Here is a 22,530-nt window from a genome sequence, read left to right on the forward strand (position 1 = left end):
TCTCATTTTAAGTTAAGACAGAATTTAGATGCAAAGAGAAGAGTAATTTATTTGGTGTGGTGCATTGAGTAGATTTAGCAATAGCAGGGCCCACTTAAGATTTTACTGTGTAAAAACAAGAGCGTTAAAATTATGGAAAAGACTCTGACCAGTAACAGTGAGTCCAATGATTTGTAGTGAGGCTGCTGTCCAGATGTTTTCATTGCTTCATTGGAGTTGTTAAGACTGAGCATGTATTTCTCATAACTATCTGTGACTGCAAACTGAGTGTAGAAAGTGCAGTGATTTAATGACATCGCTTGTTTTGTGAACTCTGCGGAGAGTTACTTCATCTTCTGTATGTTTTGAGTTCGCAAACACTTTGAGACTGGTTTTTGTTCTTTTGTTAGTAATGGAAAGTACAAAATTAATGTTTTATTTGCCTGCCAAAATTTGGTTTCATCATGTAAGGAATATAAGACAATATTTGTGCTAATCAATTTATTGCCCCCAAGTGGAAGAGATTTTGAGATATTCCTTAAGGCAGATGAACATATTGTGTTTATTATTTTACAAAGTAAAAATACATCTGGCACTCAAGTGGCTGTAGGTCGTTCCATATATTGAGTCTGTATCCCAGAGAAAGTTCAAGTAGAGTCTCCTCTTTGTTCTTGGTCATCCCTGATGATCGACTGATGAACACCCCTCACTCAAGAGCCTTAATGGGTTTATAGACAGGATGGGTCTATTGTTACTAATATAAAATCAGGGATCCATTTATAGGGAAGTGTTCAAAACTACATGAGACACAGACTGCTGTAAAGTTGAATTTGTGAATTGTGTGACCTACCCTGCATTTTCTGTGTGGTTACCTTATCTGTGAGACAGTGATCCAAATAAAAACTAATCAATTCAAAATTCATGCTGATGTTAACACACAAAATTGTTATCTTATTTCTGTCACTAAGTTCAAGCAGGAGAACCAGAATATTTAGAGCAGCCATCAAGAACTGATATTTCGAAGCACTTAAAAGAAGATTCTGTACAAGCAATCAATAAAGCTTTAGCTGAACAAGAAGATAGAGGTCCAGAAGCTATAATGGATACGGTGAGGATATTTTGAAGCTTGAAATACTTCTTTTGCTTTTATTTTGCAAATGGAAGTGATAAAAGCTGATTAAAGGGTGTGTGTCTGGAAACTTTGAACTGAAATTGGTCTGTCTTCAGGGATTGTCCAAACTGAAGTCCATTCAGAAAGTGTGTACAACAGTAATGAATGTGGGGCAAAAAAGAAATACTAAATACAAGTTCTCTATGGGATTAAAGAGCTTGTCAAGAGTACAGCCTATTGTTCAAATGAAAATCAGATGTTTGTGCCCATAGTCTTCTAAAAATATTAGATGGTTCCATGTATTTTTGATGAGAAAATGTTGACAGTCTGTGTAAAAGACTTGAAAAATACTGCTTTAGACATTGAGGTTTTTGTCTGTGAAATATAAGATTATAATTGAGTTCCCTTGAAAGACCTGTGGCAGTTAATGCAGCTTTCAAAAATAAGGAGTTTTTCAACAATATCCTGTAGCTTTATGCAGATTCACAACTTGATGAAAATTACTTTTTGTGATTCATAGGATGCATATATTAACTTTAAATGGTGATAAGAATTAGTGTTGGGTGATTCTGTTTTCACTGCGTACAAAAAATACTAAGAGGAATGGGACATTATTTTATGGGTTATTAATGAAACTAGTATTTAACAGTTTTTTCTTCCAGCAATTATTTTTTTTGCTTCTCTCTAAGCAGATGGCCACAAAACCAAGGGTCATTAAAACAATACGTGCATCTGTCTTGAAACTGTATCCATAAGGATAAGGCATAAGAAGTGTACAGTATAGTTTCCTTAGGCACCCCTAGTGACCACTAGAGATATGAACAGTTTAGATCTCTTCAGAATTTGAAGCAGATGGTTCAGGTATGAACCCTCATTAAACAGCAGCAGATCTAGCCATAGATATCTTTGGGGGCAGCAGGAAGTCCTCTTAAAGCCTTTGAAAATTGTTGACAACTTGTTGACCTGCTGTGTTTTCCGCTCCTCTCTCCCGTGGTGTCAGGAAAGCAGGGAAACACACTTTCTCTGGTAAACTGAAATCAGAGTTAACAGAGAAACTGATCTAACCCTTGATGAAAAGATGCTCTGCCACTGATGCTTTAGGCTTCTGTATCTGATTTTTTTTTTTTTTTTTGAGTTCTCAGAACCCAGAACAACTTGGTGGGAGCCTGTTTAATATGATTTACCTCCAGCTGAAGGGGTAGCTATGCAGTTACCAAGCCCATGATAAAATGTCTTTCATAATGCTGTCCTTTTCTAGGGTTTGTGGGCATCCATCCCAGTGGGATGTGAAAGAATCTTAAAGACTTATTCCATGGATCAAGTCTTTTTAGTTCAGGATAATGACACCTTGCACAGTGGTCAGCCTTAGGGCTTCACAAAGCTGTGGTTGAGGAACCACATGGGAACACCATGATAGGCTTGATGAGGCAGATGCAGGTTGTATTACTCCAGTCTTTTCCCTGCAGCAAGATAGATGGCTCTTGAAAAATATAAAAGAAAAAAAGCCAAACCATGCAAACTCTTTTATTTAGAAACGACTGTACTTCAACTGTTATAATCTAAAGCAAATTTCGAGCTAATCTGAAGGTGCTGCGTTAATGTTTAAAAGCTGCTCTCTGTATACTCAAATTTCACTTAGTGGAATTGTGCTTTCTTCTCAGTGTATCAGCGTGCTTTCTAATTATTCTGCTTCTACATACATTCAGACATGCAGCCATATATTCCATTGTTCCTCTTTTTGTTTCTCCATTTTTAAAAGAAGGAAAGCCAACATCAGAATATGTAACCTACAAGATTGTGGGTTAGTCATCACATGTTCATTTTGTCCATTTTCTGCCCTTCTGCCCTTTTTTTTCTGCCCTCTGATTGCACAGTTTTCCTTTGTATTTATATAGTGTTGGGTGTAAATAGATAACTGTATATTTCTGGAATCTTTGTTAAAAAATGAGGCTATTGTTATAGTTGCAGAAGTAGCATGGCACTCTGTGATTGCTTAGATGAGAGTCAAGATTTAAGTTCTGCAAATGTTGTAAACTGCCTATTATTCAGTGATAGACCATAGAAGCTGAGATTGTGTCCATTGTTGTTTAAAACTCATTTTAACATAGCAAGAATTTCAGTGGCTAGCAAAATCTTCCTCTGATTTAGTTTTTGATTACTCTTCTAAAAAATAAACCTTTTGAATGTAATGTACCTTTAAATATTTTTTAAAATATCTTGATTGTTAGAAGTTGGTTGGTTGGTTGGTCTTTTCCCAGAGCATCAGGAAATGTTAGCCTTTGGCTTGTTTCCGTCCTTTAGTATGAATTCAAGAGGTATTTCAGATATGAAGTATCTGGCCTGGCCCTGATCAAGACCAGGTTGGATGGGGCTCTGAGCAACCTGATTTAGTGGGTGACATCCTTGGAATTAGATGATCTTTAAGGTCCCTTCCAACCCAAACCATTCTGTGATTCTGTGATACATTCAGTAATTTTGGGGTGAAATGTAGAAGAAGTGGTGGTTCACAGACTCATCCTTTGCCAACTGCCTTAGATCTGTAACAGGTGTTAGAGTTGCAATACTGGTATCCTAACCTGTAAAGATATAATTAGTGATTAAAGAATGAATGAAATATTTTCAATAATTATGGCTTAACTTTAAAATGTACTGCTTAAAAATATCACTTACATTCTCAGTTTCTTAATTTTTTCAGAATTTCAGCAGTGCACATCACTGTAGTAGATCAGCCTGTCAGTTTGCATCTCTCCGTAATTTTCTGTATTTTCTGATTATTACTCTTTTTTTTTTTTCGCCCCCAAACACATACTGATAATGGTTTTCTTCTGCAGAGCTCTGATAATTCCCCAGCTCCACCAGCTCCTAACCAGCGAGTTGTAGAGGTGGCGATTCCTGATGTAGGGACTTTTGTGATTGAGTCAGAGGAGGGGGGTTATGACGATGAGGTACATTTGATTGCGGTTGTGTGCACCGCTCCTCCTCGGTGCTTTCCTGTGCTGCCTGATGAGAAGTTTTGGCATGTTTGCACATAGTGACACTTAACAGATTTCTGCAAAACTAAATGCTCAGCGATTTGTAATCTTAACAATGTATTAATTTGTAATGAAATATGAAGGGAAAGCACTACCTACTCTAATTGGGCACGCTTTGCATGGTACCGTTTACACTGGAGGTGTGTTTGTCTTTTCAGCTGTGGAAGTTGAATGTTTGTGTTAGGCCAGGTAGCCTTCAAAATGCTGGTGATAGACTGCACACCGCTCCATTATTTAAAAAGTGACAGGACAGTGAGTGATGTTCTTAATGTTTGTGCTTCTGTGTCAGTCCAATAAAGCCAGTGTTCAAGTCTGATCTCTTATTTGCCAAGGTTAAGCTTTTCAGGCTTTGGGGATTAAATTAGTCGTGGAAATAACCTGAAACTGATGTGGCTGGTGGAGCTGACTCTTGCAAAGCTTAAAAAAAAAAAATAATAAAAAATTCTTTTTTTACAGGTCAGGCCCAGGGTGGTGCATGTACCTGGTACTACTTGAGGAATAAACGAGAGGCCAGTTGTTATCCTGAGAGATGTTATTTTCTGCTGCCCTATTTTAGCAGTAAAAAGTAACATTAAAACTGCCCTGCCTTGACACTGCCTACTCTGTGAATATTTTGGTTGGGGTTAGTGTTGGGGCAGCCCATATTCTCAGGTGTCTGAGCATGTGTTCTTGAGGGGCTCTGGGGAGCTTTAGCTTCCCTAGGCAAATGGATATTTCAGGTCATTCTGCCCTGGAATTGTGATCAATTGTAACTGGGATTGTGGGGTGGGGAGTAAAATGATTTAATTGACATCATCACACTGAGTTTAGCTTCTCACAGATGTGTAGTCTCCACCTTTAAAGACATGAGGATTTAACCTCATATAGTGACCTGCTTTTTTGTTTGTTTTTTTTCCTTCTTTTTTTTTCACTGTTGTCCCCATGCCATTGTCTTTCCAGAGGAAAACTTTCTTGCCTATTTCCCTGTTCATTTTGTGTGTTCGCTTTTTTTTTTTTTAATGTTCCTATGTGTGGGAAACTCTTGCAGGGAGTTTCAGGTTCTTCATCTTTTCTTGCTGTGGCAGTTGCTGTACCAGCTATACCAAGGAGAGAGCGAGAGTTTTTCTTTGCTCACAGTTAACAAAGGAGAAAGGCTTTTCAGAATAACCTAAATGTCTCAAATTGTATGTAACTGATGTGAATAGCTGTGAGATACGTGTCTTATGTTTGGCTTTGTGTTCGTTAATTCTTTTGGGTTTGATGTTTAAGAATTTGTCTGCAAATGCTTCAGGAAGCAATTGCACTTGTAGCAATGAATGAGTCTCTGATTTTGATGTTGAAAAATGCATAAAATACAGGAAGTGTGGTTTACTGTGGTTTTAGTGTAGTGTGACTGGATGATTTTTCTACCTGAAACTTTTTTTTTTTTTTTTTTTAAATCCTTTGGCCATGGGTAGCACTCATTCAGTGTGCAGTTTCTGCTGGATACTAATGCTGAACGATGCATGTTCCTTTCCTGGGAAGTTTGGACCATGTAACTTTTTTGACACAGTTTTCTTCAATTTTTTTTTTTAATAAGATTCCTTTGATGTTGTTACAGTAAAACTATATACACATGCCGTGATTTGATTTGCAGAATATTCACACCTGATCTGTATTGAAGTGTGGCATTTCAGTGTATGCATGCATTAAGTTGCTTTTTATCTTGCATGAGACAAAAAGCATATTGAATTTGGTCATTAAAATATTAATCATTCAAAACTTTTACCTTAAATCCCTTGTGGCAGGTCATGCTGACCCCGAACATGCAAGGTATTATCATGGCTATAGGTAAAGCCAGGAATGTTTATGACAGGTGTGGGCCAGAAGCAGGGTTCTTTAAGGTACAACTAACATTTTCAACTTTTTCTCCTCTGACTTTTCTTGTTAGATATGCTATTCCCTCTACCCTTTGAAGTATATTAAGTCTTTTCTAGCATCTATACGTATTTGTCTATATCAGTCATCCATTTAGATATTTCTCCCTTGAAAAATAGACAAATATTTGCCCTGTTTATTTCAGTAGCTTATATACCTTTCTCCATTTTAGCTTTCTAATAGTAGTAGTGAAGAAAATAATAGTAACATGAAACCTAGATATGTAATCAATAAGAATATATTCCCCTCCCCTCCTTTTAGTAACTTGACTTTTGGGACATCAGTTTTTTCACCCAGGGAAATTAGTGTTTAATCATTTGTTGTTTATTTTAAAAAGATGTTCTTGTTTAATACTCCTTAAAAGATTTTTAAAAAATCTAAATTACTTTCTTTTGTGTAACTGCATGGATGTCAGTACTATTTATTTTAAAATTTTTTATTACTGGGAATTAGACATTAGGCTTGTTGTGGTTATTGCTCTTCACAATGATGCCAGTTTTAAAAATGTGTTAGTTTTCTTAAATACACAAACTTCTGAGCACTTTTAGCTCGTAGTCTTTTCAGGGTATTAGAAAGGGAATTACTTTGACATGATGTAAAATCCTCTCAAATGTGATCTGGAGAGGAGGAAGAAGTTTCTTGCCTGTTACTGAGTAGCAGCCTGCTTTCTTCTTAACTGTTATGATGTAGCTCCACTAGAAGAAACTGTCAAAACCCCAAACCCCCCAACAAACAACAGCCAAACAAACAAAAAACCCTACCAACGCCACCAAAAGGTTCTCCAACCCCTTGGTAAGGAAATTGAAATCTCGTGGGTTGGTTTGTTTGTCTGTTTGTGTGGGGGTTTGTAATGGATACTTAAAGAGGGGTTATGACCATAGCATATGTTTGCAGGGTTGTCTCTGTTAACTGTGCCTGCCCTCAGGGAATGGGGAGACACCTGCTATAGCCTCTGTTCAGTGGAATGGGGTTAGTATGGGATTCAGTGCTGGTTGTTTTTTGTTTTATTTTTCAAACTTACTACTGAATGAAAATATATTTTTTTTATTTTTTTAAGCTCAAAAAACCACCCTCATTTGATCAAACCACTCCTTACCAGAAAGTTTTTGATTATACCTAATTATTTTTTTTAACATGGAGGGTGTTTTGATAGTTTTAAAACAGAAATATTGTTCAAAATAAAATTATATTTAGTGCTTCAGAGTTATCAAGACAATACTCAGTTTCAATGTTTTTCAGTCTTTACCTTTGAATGCTTAAAAACTTCTGCTTCACTGGGACAGAATTTGTCTTTGAGGTAAAAAATGTTTTGACACTAAACTGTTGGAAAGTAGAAAACTTTCCTTACTCATTTTCTATGGAATCATGTATCCAATGGCTCAGAAGAGGTGGAACGTGATTAATTTTCAAGGAATGAATTAGCATGAACATATGCAGATGAACTGGTCCTACTTAGTAACAAAATTCAGGTTTTGAGATTTACCAGAAGAAACCTCATGTTTCTCCATAAGCTTATTGTAAAAGCTTCTATATCTTTTAATGCTGTTATACTCTGTGTTTCTTTGTGATTGTTTTTTATGAAATCAGTGATTTCAGAAAATTTTAGTGTAACTCAGGTGAAACCCCTTTGATGTGGGTCAACTGCCAAGGTAGATCTCAGGCTTAAGACATGACTATGATTCAGGTATTTCTAATCAATGACCTCTTCCAGTCATCCTCCTTTAAAGTTTATTGACAGCCCTTGCAGAATGTTTGCCGTGATACTTTTTTCTACTGTCCCTTTTTCCTGTATTTTGTGTAAAGAAAGTGTTACTTTTTCATCGTACATAGGGTTTCTGAACCTGTATTATACCATATTATTTAAAATATGAATATAAAAATAGAGGCTTTGCATTGCATTTTTTCCTACTTCTCAGCAATTATATGAAAAATTTAAATGTCTTAATAGCAATTTCTGTTTGCTTCTGGCCTACCTCAATAAGCAGAGTTTAACTGTTATCCTTGCTGGCTTTCCAATAGTAGAACTTCTGATGTAAGATAACAGAAACTCTGTCTGTGGCTTGTGGCATTTATAATGTTCTCCCAAACTTCCTTTTTAATGGTAATGCATATGAGTATTTAAAGGTATTAATGCTGAACAATCTCTTAAGTTTTAAAGTTCTCCACACACTCTGTGTTTAAGCCTGTATGATTATTATCCTACCCACTTGTTTAGTCCTAAAACAAGATATGTACTAGTAGGGGATGGGAGCCCAAATTTCTGACAGTTACCTGCTACTGGCAGGTATTACAACATAAAGGAGTTTGAAATATCGAACAGGGTTTTTTTCTTACTGCTTTGGAGCTTTATTTTGTGCAAATGTTGTATTGAAACTTTGCTGATGTGTTAGCAAACAATCTCATCACCTCCCTGTTTTGAGAGAGAAAATATGGAACGTGTTAACATTTGTCACCATTTTTCTAATTATTTTTCTTCTGTTTTTGTTCCTGCTGTATAGTTTCAGTGAATGAGATCTAATGAACAGAACGAATTATATTCATTAAAATCTAATGTGATGGCACATCTGGAAATGTAAAAACTTCTGATGACCTCTAAAGTTGACCTAAAATATTCAGTGAGGTCTCCATCCTGCTCTATAGGAGACTAATAATACTGTTCATATTGAGTTATTATTTTCTTTATAAATCTTATAATTTGATTTTTGTTGAGAGACATTCTCATTCTCACTTAGTGTTTCCAAAATCATACATGTTCATTAAACTTCCCGTAGAATTTATTTTATTCATGCATTTGCATTTTAACCATATATTAGAGGTACCTTTTGCACATTATGAGTCTTCAGGAAATTTCTTTAAGTAAAGTGTTGCAAATCTTATATGAGCTTTGGATTGTAAATACTTAAATCTCTAAGGATTGGATAAATCATCTCTCAGGGAAACATAGCACAGGATTGGAACTGCTTTTGAAGTAAAGGTTTACCTGGGATTTTGACAGGCATAATTTGGAAGAAAAAAAGAGCAACTTGACAATTTGTCGGGTTTTTTTTGTTTCTTTCTTTGTTTCTTTTTTTAAAAACATAGTTTGGACTTCTTAGGAGGGTGAACTATTGAACTGTTAAAAAAATATTTTATAGGCAAAATGCCATGGGATGTGAATTGTCTTGTTAGTGTTTGTGACGCTGGAGTTTAAAGCCAGAAGGAATAATGTCTATTTTTTTCAAATTATGTAGGCAATTAAATTGGAATACACGCGTTTGCTAAAATTAGCCCAGGAAGATCCACCACCTGAATGTGATTATCGTCTGCGTCATGCAATTGTTTACTTCATCCAAAACCAGGCACCAAAGAAGATAATTGAGAGAACATTACTGGAACAGTTTGGAGATCACAATCTGAGCTTTGATGAAAGGTAATAAGATCTGCATGTCTCATTTCCTGTGCTCACGAATGTGCTCTGGTGGGTGAGACGCCCCTTCATGTTCAGCTCGTGCTTGTATTAGAGGGAAGGCTGGTGGCTTTAGCTGGCTCTACCTCCTAGTGAATAGCTTGCAAGTTTACTTGGTAAAACATATCATCTTCTGTAAAAATCTCTATAAAAAGAGTAAGCGAGAAGTTGGGTTTCTATTCCTATAAAATAAGGAGAAATACTCAGTGTTGTTCATAATTTTGCACATAGATCTCTGTACCTTCTTTCACTGTGCATTTCCTCACTGCCCTGAAAGCCAGCAGTAGACAGCAAAGCCTTACAAGCTAAGTGAGCAACTGACTTGAAAGCAAGACAGTGGTCTCTGTTTCATTCAAAATTCTGTCTACTTAATTACAGAAATAGACAAATTACAAGTTAGAAAACATTAGTCTTATTTCCGTGTAGTGAATAATCTTCTAAACTTCTGCAAAGTAAATGTTGGGCTGTTTCAAGCCATCTGAACTTTTAAAAGAAAAACTGAGCAATGTGGCAATTTAGCAAAATAAAACAAGAAGTAATTCTTTAAATAGCACAGGCCTCCATCACACCTACGTCAAAAGTGTGCTCTCTCCTGCTGATTATACCATGCATAACAAAAATGAGTAGCATTTTCATACTGGTTTGCATAAGGCTGTAGCTCATACTGTTTGAAGCTGCTGTCTTGTATGGATAATACCCTCTGTGAATTTCCAGTATTATTTCATGATTTCTTGTTGCTTTTTGTAAGGTGCCGTAACATAATGAAGGTTGCTCAAGCCAAACTTGAAATGATAAAGCCAGATGAAGTAAACATGGAGGAATACGAGGTCAGTATTTCTTATGCTTTAAATTAAGTTTTAAGGTGAAATAGTTACCAGTAAGCTGAATTTTGTCTTCACAAATTTCCGCTTATCTTGCACCGAGAAGTTAAAACTGGTTATTGAAAGATCGTTTGTTTCTCCAGAGGCTGTTGTTGGTCTAAAGCTGTTTTTTCCACATCTGTAATTCCAGCGTTTGAGTCATAAATAAATGTCAGGTTGGAGTCTGTCCTTAGTTCGTTAACGTGTCTTGACGTCAGTAACAATATTTTGTAGTTTATCACTATATGAGCCAACTGGCTTCTCTAGGCAGACAGAGCTGGCAGTGAAGGAGTGAGAGTGGTCTCAGCCCAGCATTACTCATCCTGAGAACTGGGTAGCAGGCACAGCCACATTTGTGCTTTTCCTCCAGGTGTCTCCGTGACCATTCCCATTTTCTTGTGAGCAGCAGATTCTTCTGTTTGCTGAGACCATACATAACCATCTTTTGCACTTAATATTTCCTCCTGTGTAAAACTTGGAGAGAAAGTAAGGGCAAATCTTGGACATTAAATAATCGTGATTATATTTGCAAAAATAATTCATCTCACAATTAAAGCTAAGCCTGTAGCTGGTTTTACAGCAACAGCTTCAACTCTATGTAATTATATTCATTAAGACCTCTTAACAGTGCACCACTTACACCTCATTGTTGTGCTGTTAGGTCCAAAGAACTTGTTTAGGAGGATTATGGGAGTAATCATTCCCTCACAAACCAAATGAAAAATATTTGTCACTTCTCATTAACGTGTCCAGGACCTACAGTAGATACTCCCATATTACAGTGTGCCCTCTGTAGCCTGTGATGGGAAAGGGCCCTTAGAGTGGCACTTCTGTTTCATATTTTTGGCTGTTCAGGGATCAACATTTTACCATTTTCAGAATGACATTGCACAGAGACAATAAACAATTCTAGACTTAGCCTTAAGAGTGGGGAGCTAGGGGTGTCTTCTGTTCCCCTGCAGATGTGCTCCTTTTCTAGCTCCTGAGGCAGATGGTGGTTTCTCCATAGATTGTGTCAGTATTAGTCCTGTATATTGAGTTGGCATTTTATGGGCCCTTTCTCAAACTCCTTCTGTTGAATCTGTAAGAAGCTGTGTCCTATGGTGTGCTGTCCCCTATTTTATCTTTAATGCACAATTGAAAGTTGGCATCTAACCTACTGTAGTAAAAGTGCCTTTCTCACTTAGAGCATTTACCTGTAAAGTGGACCAGGAGTCACTTTCTATAAATGGTGAGGCAGTAAGATAAATGTTCTGCTCCAGTACCAACATCTCCACAGTCTGAGTTGCATTTGGGTTTTTTAGCACTTCCCATGTAAAGTGTGCAGGCTTTTTCTATGTCATTCTTTTATTGAAATTTAAGCTTAATATTTAGCATATGAAAAAGCTTTCTCACTTCCTGAGTAAATAACTAAATGTAGTGTAGGGAAGAAAAGAAAGGGATCTTATAAAATTCTAGCTGTGGTTCTCCAAAGATGCTTTGTGTTCCTTTCAGATAGTAATGCATTCTGTAAGAATAATCTCATCTAGAAATGTTTCAGATATTTAAGAATTTTCTTATTATTGAGAGAGGGTGGAATCAGGTGGACTTTTCACATATGCAAGTCTACTAAGAGTCCTTAGCACTTACTGTGAATATTCAACACTAAAAGTGGAAGGAGGGGTGTGTGTAAAAAAAAAAAAAAGGAAAAAAGAAAAAAGGAAAAAAGAAAAAAATTATATTTCATATGTGTGGATAAAATTCTGTTTACCCTTTCTTATATGCAGAGATGGCATCAAGACTACAGACATTTCAGGGAAACAACCATGTTTCTCATGGTGGGATTGGAGTTTTTCCAAAAAAAGAGGTAAGTGTTTGCACGGAGCTCAAATGTAGTAGAGTGATATAAAGGCAAAATGTAACATGGATAAGTAAAGCTATTTTTTAAATTAAGAAATGTTTAATGTATTATTAATTTCAGTTACACATTTATTCAGTCTATTAATGTCTTCAGTCTTGCATCTGCCTCAGAGCTTCCCACATCTTCTTATTCTTAATCTCCATTTCCAATCTCTTCCCAAGCCATGGGTACTTTTCAGAGCACCCTTCATGTGCTCCCTTATTGTTCCTTCTCTCCTAATCTTAAGTGGTCTGAGTATCCCTCAGCCATAAAAATCTTCTTTCTCTGGCACCACACATGCACGTACACTTATCTGCTTTCATCAGCAATCACATTTAGTCAAGTCCTGTCTTACCTGCCTTTTTACTGGGTCTTCCCATTGAAACAAAGTTTTGCCTTCTGAGCCAAAACTCCACCTGTGATGGGCTCTAAAGGTCTTGAAAGCAGAACATATTTGAGAAAAACTATCATGCATAGCTGTCATAGTTGTAGCTGATTGTCCTTAGCTCCATGGTGATTCATTCTCTTCTCTTTTTGAATCAAGTCAGGAATTGTGACTGTATAAAATTGGTGACATTTATGTACTTAATGCACTAGAGCTAAAATTTATTCTGATCATGCAACAAGGATGGTGATTAGAGTATAAATGCCTCAAAATTAGGATTAATCAATTCTCATGAGAGAATCCCTCAATGAGAATGGAGAACAAATGTCTCAAACCAGAATTGTTCAGAAGTACCTCATCCTCCCATGCCCAACCAAAGGAATGAAGTGGTTACTTGCAGAATATCCAGTGGCTGACATCTGTGGTGTGAAAATTGAGCATTCACATGAGATAGGAATTTTTGATTTTGGAAACAATTCTGTAGTCAATCACTGATTTTTCATGTATAAAACAGTAGGTAAGGTAATTTATAGTAGGAATCAAATTTAATTCTTTGTCTCTTAGTTGTGTAGTAAATTGCTTCATATTTCTCTTTCTTGTCTTGTATCTTCCCAAAAAAGAAAGGCTTCTAACAAACCAGAAAAATTGATGGGAAAAGGCAACTGCCTTGCCTTTGTGACAAGATATGTATTTGTATAGTGGCAAACACAATGAGCCCATAGTCCTGATTTGTCTTCTGCTTGTTAGCATATAATAAATAGTACATTAATTAATAATCTAAATTGCAATATGCTACCTTGGCAGTCTTAAACAGTTTTTATGCAAAGGTTAGTCAGAAGATTGCCTGGCTTACTTGAAAAATAAACACTCTGGGGATGTTGCTTCATCCCCTAACAAGGCAAATAAGTCACGAGCATTGGTGTGGCTTACAGGAACCCTCCTTGTTACCCCTGTACTTCATGCATGCTCTGAGCTTGTAATCAGGAATGGAAGATCTTCGAGTTCCTTGGCACTGGGACTCCAACTGTAAAATACCAGTGTTTTCACTTATTCTCCTCTTGCCATAATATATTGTGATCATGCTGTAGGGGAGGGAGCAAAGCACAGGTTTGTGCTCTGTGCTGAACAGCAGTTTTCAGGAGTTTGGTGTAGTTTTAGTACTTTCAGCCTTTTTTAGTAGTTTCGTGGTTTGGTTTTGGTAATTTCAACTTTAACCATAACCTCGCGTTCTCACTAGGAGTTGAGTAAGTGCACAATGTACCTTTCCTTACCTGCCTTAGGAAATTTTTCTTCCTACATTTTTTTAAATTTTGAATAAAAATGAGATACCAAAGTGCTTGTTTTTATGGTAGCTGCCTAAGCTGCTTTCATTGCCTGTCATAACTGGGTTTTTGTAAGTCAGAGAATTAACCATTTCAGGTTTCTGCTGGAAATGGTGTGCAGCAGTGTGAAGGGAGATTGTTAATCTGTACATGAAGGGGTCTCTGTCAATTATTAACTGTTAGGTTTTTGAGTCCTCTCTTACTCCTGGTCTACCAATCAGGCTTGCATTTATCTTCTGCATTTAGATTAAAGACAGAACTATCGACAATCTAACAGCACTTCTGCTTTTGAAGTGCTTTTGTGGCTTCTTCCATCACATTAGATTTCAGGAATTTGGAAAAACTTAAAGTTAGTGAAGATTAAAAATTCACAGTTCTTGTTTTGGAAGTAAGGTGACAGCTTTGATTCTTATTTGCTGAGGTGCAGAATGCTATTAAGAGATCTATGACAACAGAACCTCAAACCTAATGTGACATAAATGCACAGTAAGTTTTCAGGTCTACTCAAGGCCCATCCAAAGGTGGTTTTGAAGTGAGTGAAATGGTACCTGTTGGTTTCAGTGAGATTTGGATTACATTTCACGTGCAATGATCTAACCTGATAATAAAATAATTTGGGTTTATGTGTGTAAACAACAAAACTGTGTGGTAGAAAAAAACGTTGTGAAGAGATTGGTGGGTAGGGGTGGACTAGACATAAAGCAAGTGGAGTTACCTATCCTTCACTTTGCCTTGAAGCAGATGGTACCTGGATGTTGTATCTAATGCTTTTGTTTCTTCACTTCAGCTATATGGAAGCCTTGCTCTACCTTATCTATGCTTACCAGAATAACAAAGAACTCCTGTCCAAAGGCCCGTACAGAGGGCATGATGAAGAGCTGATATCTCACTACAGACGAGAATGTTTGCTAGTAAGTGAAGGGTCAAGTATTATGTTTCAAAAAGTTGAGTTTGCTGCATAGCTTGAATAAAATTAATTAGTAGAAAAGTGTTGCTATCATGTACAACAAAAGCAAAACCTCCCTCCATTAACAGTTTAATACTTAGACTCCTGTACGGGGGGAAAAAAGAAAAAGTAAAACGGAAAACATTTTTTCCCTTTTTTTTTTCCAAATAATCAGTCATTTTGGATTGATTTGATTGGTTACATTTATGACTGTAAATAGTGTGCTCACTGCCACCGTGTCTGGGCTAGGTAGGAGCAATAATTGGCAGCACTGGGGAGCAGACTCACCCTGTTGCCATAGTTTTACGAGGAGCCAAATATTGGAAAAGGCATCAGTGATGATGCCTTATCTGAAGCAAGGGATTTTTTCCTTGTTAGGTCACCTTTAACAACAGTGAGAAAATAAAAGCAGGTGATAGAACCTCAGTCTTAAAAAGAACAGTTGCAAAGTTGGAGTTGGCAGGTATGAAATGAAGTGGCTTCAGGAACAGCACAAGATCGAGTGGATTATTAGAGTTTATATATCATTGCTCTAAATGTTAAAACACAGCTGTGGTTGATATGAATTACCAGGTAATTTTGTAGGAAGAAAACAAACTGATAAAACTGATGCATGGCAGAATGTGAAATGCTGTATACTTAAAGGCTTTCCTTTTTTGTGGTGGTTTATGAAGAAACTAAACGAACATGCTGCAGCACTGTTTGAATCGGGAGATGATCAGGAAGTGAATAATGGCCTGATCATCATGAATGAGCTTATTGTCCCCTGTTTGCCATTACTACTGGTGGATGAAATGGAAGAGAAAGATATTGTTGCTGTGGAAGATATGAGAAACCGTTGGTGTTCCTATCTCGGACAAGAAATGGAACGTAAGTCATTTATTCATTAAGGTTAAAGGCCCTCGTGCACCTTTTTTGTAAATATGGTGTTTCTGATGACTGGAATTGAACCTATATCTTTTGTGCCTTCATAATGTTTTTTGAGCTACCCTGACTTTTGAATAATCCTGTACACATTTAAATAAAAAGTTTTTTCCATATGTTGCACTGGGGTATCAGGCCTTAAGGGAAATGTGCTTTTTGAATGGAGAAACAATTGTGGTGTTAGACCATCTGAAGGGGCATTTATATCAACATCTTTGCTATACTAGGAATTGGTATGTCCTAGTTATTGCTGGTAGATCTGTAGAAAGTGGATTATTCCAAGTGAAACTCCTCTTCTTCCCACCCACCATTAAAAAAAAGTCAACATTGGGCAGGAAAGGGAGAATTCTATATGCAGACTTAAGTGCTTACATTTGTTTTTCTCACTTGATTTGCAGCCAACTTGCAAGAAAAGCTGACAGATTTCCTGCCAAAACTGCTAGATTGTTCTACAGAGATTAAAGGTTTCAATGACCCGCCAAAGTTACCCTCCTACTCCACACATGAACTGTGTGAAAGATACGCCCGAATCATGTTGTCACTCAGTCGAACTCCAGCCGATGGGAGATAAATTCTGCGACCTTCCTAAGCACATTGTATAAACTTTTTTAGTTCTTAAACCTTGCCTTCCTGTCACAGGGTTTGCTTGTTGCTGCTATAGTTTTTAACTTTTTTATTTTAATAACTGCAAAAGAGAAATGACTGTCCAAACTTTAGCCAGACTGCAAACGATTAAAGCTGAGAATCGCATGGCACTCAGTCGTTTCAACCAGAATTGATGCAACATGCAAGTCTGATCATTATGGCAAAACTGCTTTTTTGCCATTTATCTGTTACAGTATTACTTTGCTTTTATCTTAAGATCCTTTACTTTATCAACAGCTGTCTGGATCATTTTGTGACTGCAACTACTTTAAGTGTCCAGTGCTGTGTAAATACATGGTACTTGGTAGCTTGTAAATGAAATGAAAGAATAAAGTTTTATTTATGGCTACTTCTGTGTTTGCAAGCAGATACCTTGTATATTATTGTAAAATACGGATATTTTTAGAAGAAATACGGTATATTGATGGGTTACTCAATTTTATAGACAAGGTTCTTCAGGATTTATGGCCAGTTTAGATATACAGGTAGTCGGAGATTACTGTATGTGAATATATTGAAAAACTGTCACAGTATTATACACTATGTTTTTTTGTATATTCTTCACTGATCTGTATGATACTGCACCTGAACACTTTTCTCTGTGTGAATGGCCATGCCAAGTCTTTTCTAATAGTAGGGACTGGCTTCTGAAGCAAAACAATAATGGCACCTTCCTTCTATTCTCAGAAAAAAAAAATTAGAGTACAAAAATTAAAAGTATTTTCAGTAGAAATATATTACACCCTCTGAGCAAAATTTCTAGAAATTGATTAAAGTAGAGAATATAAAGCTTAAAGATTAATCAATTTTTAATTGGTATTTTAGTCATGTAAATGACCAAAAAGAAAACCTTAACGTTAATTCCTTACTTGAAATGGGCTATTGCTGCAACAAAATATCTCAGAAATCTTTTATCTGTCCTAATTGAATTTCTATTGGAAGTGAAAAAAAAAAATCTATTGGGCTTCTTTTGTAGAAATTAAATGCTGTCTGGTTTTAATGAAGAAACTTAATTATTTTGTGGAAAAAGAGATTTAATGCGTCTGAGGTAATCCTGTTACCTGACACTATTTTGATTCCTACTCTTTATAGAGAACGTTTTGTGTTAGATCAGTAAAATATGTGAATATTTATTTGTATGTTTTTATTGGAGCGACACATCTTTTCCTTACAGGCTTTCAAGTGGTGTTTATTTGAATATCTACTAATAAAAGGCCACAGAGGAAGGGAAGGACTGCCTAGAAATGCAGTGGGCATAAATGAATGCACCTCATGTGCAAGAAATGGCAGAGCTCACCCTTAGCACATATCAGTCTTAGAAGCAGTTCACTCTGGATTACAATATACAGTGACTAGAGTGTGGCCTTCAATTCAAAATATGTTTAGGGATGTTCTCTTCTGTGTTCAGTACTGCAGTGCTTCATGCTTTTTCAAACTGTCCATTTATTTTATCAAATTCTTTTTTTCAAAGAATATTGAACTTTTAAAAGTGAAATACTGCTCAGGAGCCTTTTTTTTTTAGGTCTGAAACTATTGATGTGCAAAATATCACTCTTCAAGGAAAGGTGTGCCTATTATGAAATGGGAGAGAGGATAAATTTTAAAAGGTTTTACATTTTGCACCTGTTCCACTTTGATCTGAAACTCAAGAATATGCCTCCTTAGCACTCTATATTCTTAAACAAGGTCTTGAACAGATCAGACTTCTCACTTGCCTTTTTCAGTAAGAGTAAAAAGGATTAAATGTAAAAGAGCAACTCTGTTTTGTTATTGCTAAAAGGTTTTGAGTTTGAGTGTTTGTGGAAGCTTTTAAGGAAAGCTGCCCTCTAACCCTGCAGGAGCCAGTTACCCATATTGTGTAATCCTTTGTGACAAACACGGGGGAAAAGCCACTCTTTCTAAGAGAGAGTAATAAATTATTTCATTTGGGAAGAATATCTAAGAGATTTAAATCAAAAGGAAGCAAGGAAGGATGAGATTGCTCTTTTTCTTTGTCTTTTTTTGTTTTCAGTTTCTTCAAGTATGAAAATAATCCATTGTAGAACATAGTACTGAAGATAAATAGGTATTCCTTTGCAAAGACTTGAGTTTTTGAGTTGAATTGAGGTCTAGTCAAGCAGAAATAAACATATATGCCTTTTACTATTTTACTATATTTTAAATATCTGTTTTTAAACCTTCAGCTAAATCATTAGTTTATTATTTTGTCTTAAAATTCTTGCTTTTCACTTCAATAAGATAGTTGATAGCTTGGATTCACATTGCCTAACACAAAACCTATAGAAGTAACTGTGAGGTAGTAAAGCATAAACTCCATTTGCTACCTAATAATCTGACTGGGTTATGTAAGTAGATATGTCTCTTCAGTATGGAGATTGAGATTTTTATATTTTTTTTCACTTTACAGAACACAAAAAGGGAATTTAACCAAAACTCATTAATAAATCACCTGCACCATCAAGTAAAGGGTGGATTTTTTTCTTTTTTCTGGATGTTGCTTCATACTGTGGAGGACCCTTAAGGCACTGCCCTTTTTCAGTTAATTGCCTTTTCCCCACACACACAGGTCTTCTTTTTAACCAGACTATCCTGTTGCTGCACTTCACCTGATATTTGGTAGTATCAAGAATCCTGTTGACTCCAGCTCAAGCTGCCATAGCAGATCTGTTACTTTCAGCCTAGCAGAAGACCATGAGCAGCAGCAGAATTAACCCGAACAAATGAAGAGGATCGATGGAGTCAATTTGTACTTCTTAGATGTGGTGGTATTTGAGATCACACCAGACACAAAGACTTGATCTTTGTTATCAAGTTGCTTTGTGGACAGTCTGTGTTTTAGCTGCAGGGAACAGGTTTGCTCCAGAAAACCTGAAGTATGAGCAGAGTCAAAAGCATGTGCTTCATGCTCCAGCATTAAAATACCAAAATTTGATAATGTCTGCATTAAATATCTTTCAGATTATTTTTAGGCTGCTCCAGCGTGCCTATGAAGATTGCAGCTCCATAAAGGAACTCGATGTCAACAATAGCACACAGGAAATGATCTGATACTGTCCAACAAACATAAAGGTCCCTAAAGGGAGAGACAATGGTTGTTGTTTATATTCTTCATTTTGTGTTGTTTCCTTTTCTCAAACTCCAGTTTCCAAACTCCAGAATCCAAATGTCTGTGGAAGGCCTTATATAAGCACAATGTTGATGAGAAAAAATACCACTAAGTATATAATAAGTCACCTCATCTATGCATTATTTTTCAATGTAAATATGTATTTTTTAAAAAATTATATTCTGGGTTTATGCCTAGAAGGATGCAAGTAAAATGAATATCAGTCATGACAGTGAGAGGAAAGTGTTTGCATCTTTCCATTACTTGCTTCTCTAGAGGATATTAATATAGATATGAAAAAGCTCTGACCCAAAGAGTTCTTTTAGCAAAATACAGTAGGTAGAATTCAAAAGGGCAGTGATTCTTTTAAGTGAAACAGAATTATTTTTCGTGTGATTGATACCCAGTTTGTATATTGTGTAGTTCTGGTTTTTGAAGATCTTTTGAAATCCTGGTCTTGATGGATAAGTGTTAACTGGAAACATTCTTAACTACTAAGGAATATCTTTCTTTATAGAAAAACTAACAGTATCTGTATTCCCCCAATTCAGTTCCCATCAGCAGAACATTCCTGCTTGGTTCAGCGTTTGTTTCCGCTCTGATCCATATGGGAGCAATTCCCCCAAAACTTTAGTGGACATGTCTGTTGCTGCCGTACACACTTGTGCTCCAGCTTTGTTGTCATGCCCTTAAGATCCTGGCTATGGAATTTTCTTCATCATGAATTTCAGATTTTCACTGTATGTAGCAGAAAGAGGCTCACACTTCTCGGAAACAGCTTCTTGAGGCAGCACTTTGAAAGAACAGCTTGACTTGCTTTCTGGTGGTTGGGATTAACCCAAATCCCCTTCTCACAGCCTGGGAAATGTATAGTGGGAAATGTATTGTTTTCAGGATGGTCATCACTGGATGGATTCATCGTGAATGTTAGGATATGGTCATCCTTCATCACTCCATATCTTAGATAAAGTACCTCTCAAAGTTTGGGCTCCATGGTTCTGTTCACTCCTATTTTTCATTTCCCCCTACCCTGTTGTTCCCGTTGAAGTCACTTTTGAAGATCCCCTTTCCAGGTTTTCTAGTGTTTTTAGTTTTTGATTCACCATCAGCTGGTCTAACCACTGTGCCTTCACTACCAGGCAGAGCTAGTGATACAGAACCAGGATTGCACTGCTTCCATCTGATTGTCATGGGCTTGGAGCTGCCTGTGCAGGATCTGTGGGTCAAGTAACACCATCCACACTCATGCTGTCTGAGCTCAGTGTTTGAGAGCCTGAAATAGGAAAGTTATGGATAGTTAAGTATAGTTAACTAAACTGCAGGCTTTTTCTGTACCATGTCTCGGCACATTTAAAAAAAGAGAAAAAGGAAATATTTTGTTGGAGACTGACTTAACAGAGCAGTCAACTGAACTGAGCACTTCAGAAGTGTGAGGGGCATCTCATGCACTGTCTCAACACTATCCAGGTTTATGAAGGCTGTAGATACTGTTCCTCATGTTCAATAATGTTTTCTTTGGTTTGCCCTGATCCTTAAGCTTTGTCCTGAATTATTAAAGCTGCAGTCAAACATAAAGTTGGGCAAAAAGCAGCTATGTCGTGCCGTGCTGGTTTCAATTGGTGTCTGTGCAGTCCCTGCCCATGTCTGTGTTCTGTATCTGGGTATTTCCTATCACTGTTTGGGACCATATCTGCTTCACTATCTATGTGAAAGTTCCCTGAACCCATCTGTATTTTGTGGACACGCAGGCAATCAGGGAAGAGCAGTAATTCCTGTAGATTTTCTTCAAGAAACAAAACTTGCATTTTGTCTGACCTGAATCTGTAACTGAAACTTTCAGTTGAATTGTGGGCTGAGGGCTTGGAAAAGCTAGGGGAGTTTGGGGAGGGGTTGTTTTTTTTTAAATTATAGATAATACAGCATCATGGGGTGGAGAGAATCACTGCATAAATATAGTAAACTTCTGTATAGATTAGAAAAAAACATTTGTTGAAGTAAGAAGTTTAAAGCAAAAAAAATCGGTGTCACATAATGCAATTTGAAGAAAACCTCCTGTGTTCTTAGAGGTTGGAGTCGTTGGCTTTTGAAAGAAACTTTGATCTCTGAAACTGAGACGTTTGTAACTTTAATAACTCACGGTAATACATTTATTTAATCTGCTTATGAAGCTCTTTTATTTGGAAAGTTTCTTTAAGTTTTGAATCTCACAAAGCAGATTTTTTTAAAAAAAACAACCAAACCAACCAACCAACCAAAACCAAACCTTCCTCACAAAATCAAATAACAAAATCCCCATTCCTCTGGGGAGATAATATTGTTCTGAGAAGTCCAAGTTGAGTTTGGATGCACAAAAAACTTATCTCCTCCCTCCCATGATCACAGTCTGTTTTGAACAAGTACATTCTGTTTTGGAATATGTACAATTTCTCTTTGCATTTCTGAAGGAAAGCTTGTCATCTCCAATGCCTTTGAATGTGAAATTAAGACCTGTAATTGTATTTGGCACAGACAGTTGTTCCACTCTCAGCTGATGGTGATTTTAGTTATGTGGTTGTTGCAAGGTGCTTGAACAAATGAGCATCCATCTGAAGTATGCAGACCTCAACATGCTTTGAGTAAAAATATTTACACTGCTGTGTTTTAGGAATTTACTCCCCTTTGTCCAGTTTAAGATTTTTATTCAAATGCCTTGCAGTGGGTAAGTAAAACAGTACTGGTTTTATTTGCCATTGTTCTACTCCAGTGAAGACAGTGACATCTCTGTGTTACCTGGACTTCCTAAGAGATTTTATGGTGCTTTGTGCTCTGTGAATTTGTTTATCTGAAATGGCAGGTGATGGAGTTAATTACCTGTTGGTTGCCGTTGACAGAGAAGAGCCATAATGTTGTTTTCTTATTAGTAACAAAGTAAAATTAAATAATTTCTCCCTTGACACTATTCCCCACAAGATTAGGAAAGCTGAGGATCTTTTTTAAGAAAGTAGAAGTCCACAGGTAAAA

At 36.7% G+C, this 22,530-nt stretch overlaps 1 protein-coding gene across 3 annotated transcripts in view; it reads left to right on the plus strand.

The window, feature by feature from the left end:
• The window catches only part of USP25 (ubiquitin specific peptidase 25), an 89,167-nt gene extending 72,394 nt beyond the window's left edge, over positions 1-16,773 (plus strand). For 2 of the 3 annotated variants that reach the window (XM_064643984.1, XM_064643985.1), the window contains 9 exons: positions 948-1,087; positions 3,922-4,035; positions 5,889-5,984; positions 9,249-9,427; positions 10,212-10,290; positions 12,090-12,169; positions 14,697-14,820; positions 15,530-15,725; positions 16,178-16,773. In XM_064643984.1, the coding sequence (XP_064500054.1) occupies positions 948-1,087; positions 3,922-4,035; positions 5,889-5,984; positions 9,249-9,427; positions 10,212-10,290; positions 12,090-12,169; positions 14,697-14,820; positions 15,530-15,725; positions 16,178-16,350 (1,181 nt within the window). In that variant the 3' untranslated portion in view covers positions 16,351-16,773. The remainder of the gene's footprint in view (positions 1-947; positions 1,088-3,921; positions 4,036-5,888; positions 5,985-9,248; positions 9,428-10,211; positions 10,291-12,089; positions 12,170-14,696; positions 14,821-15,529; positions 15,726-16,177) is intronic. The other variant, XM_064643983.1, reaches the window with a different exon arrangement.
• The last annotated feature ends 5,757 nt before the right edge of the window (positions 16,774-22,530 follow it).

Source organism: Pseudopipra pipra, chromosome 2 (assembly GCF_036250125.1).
Source record: "Pseudopipra pipra isolate bDixPip1 chromosome 2, bDixPip1.hap1, whole genome shotgun sequence".
Classification (NCBI taxonomy): Eukaryota; Metazoa; Chordata; class Aves; order Passeriformes; family Pipridae; genus Pseudopipra; species Pseudopipra pipra.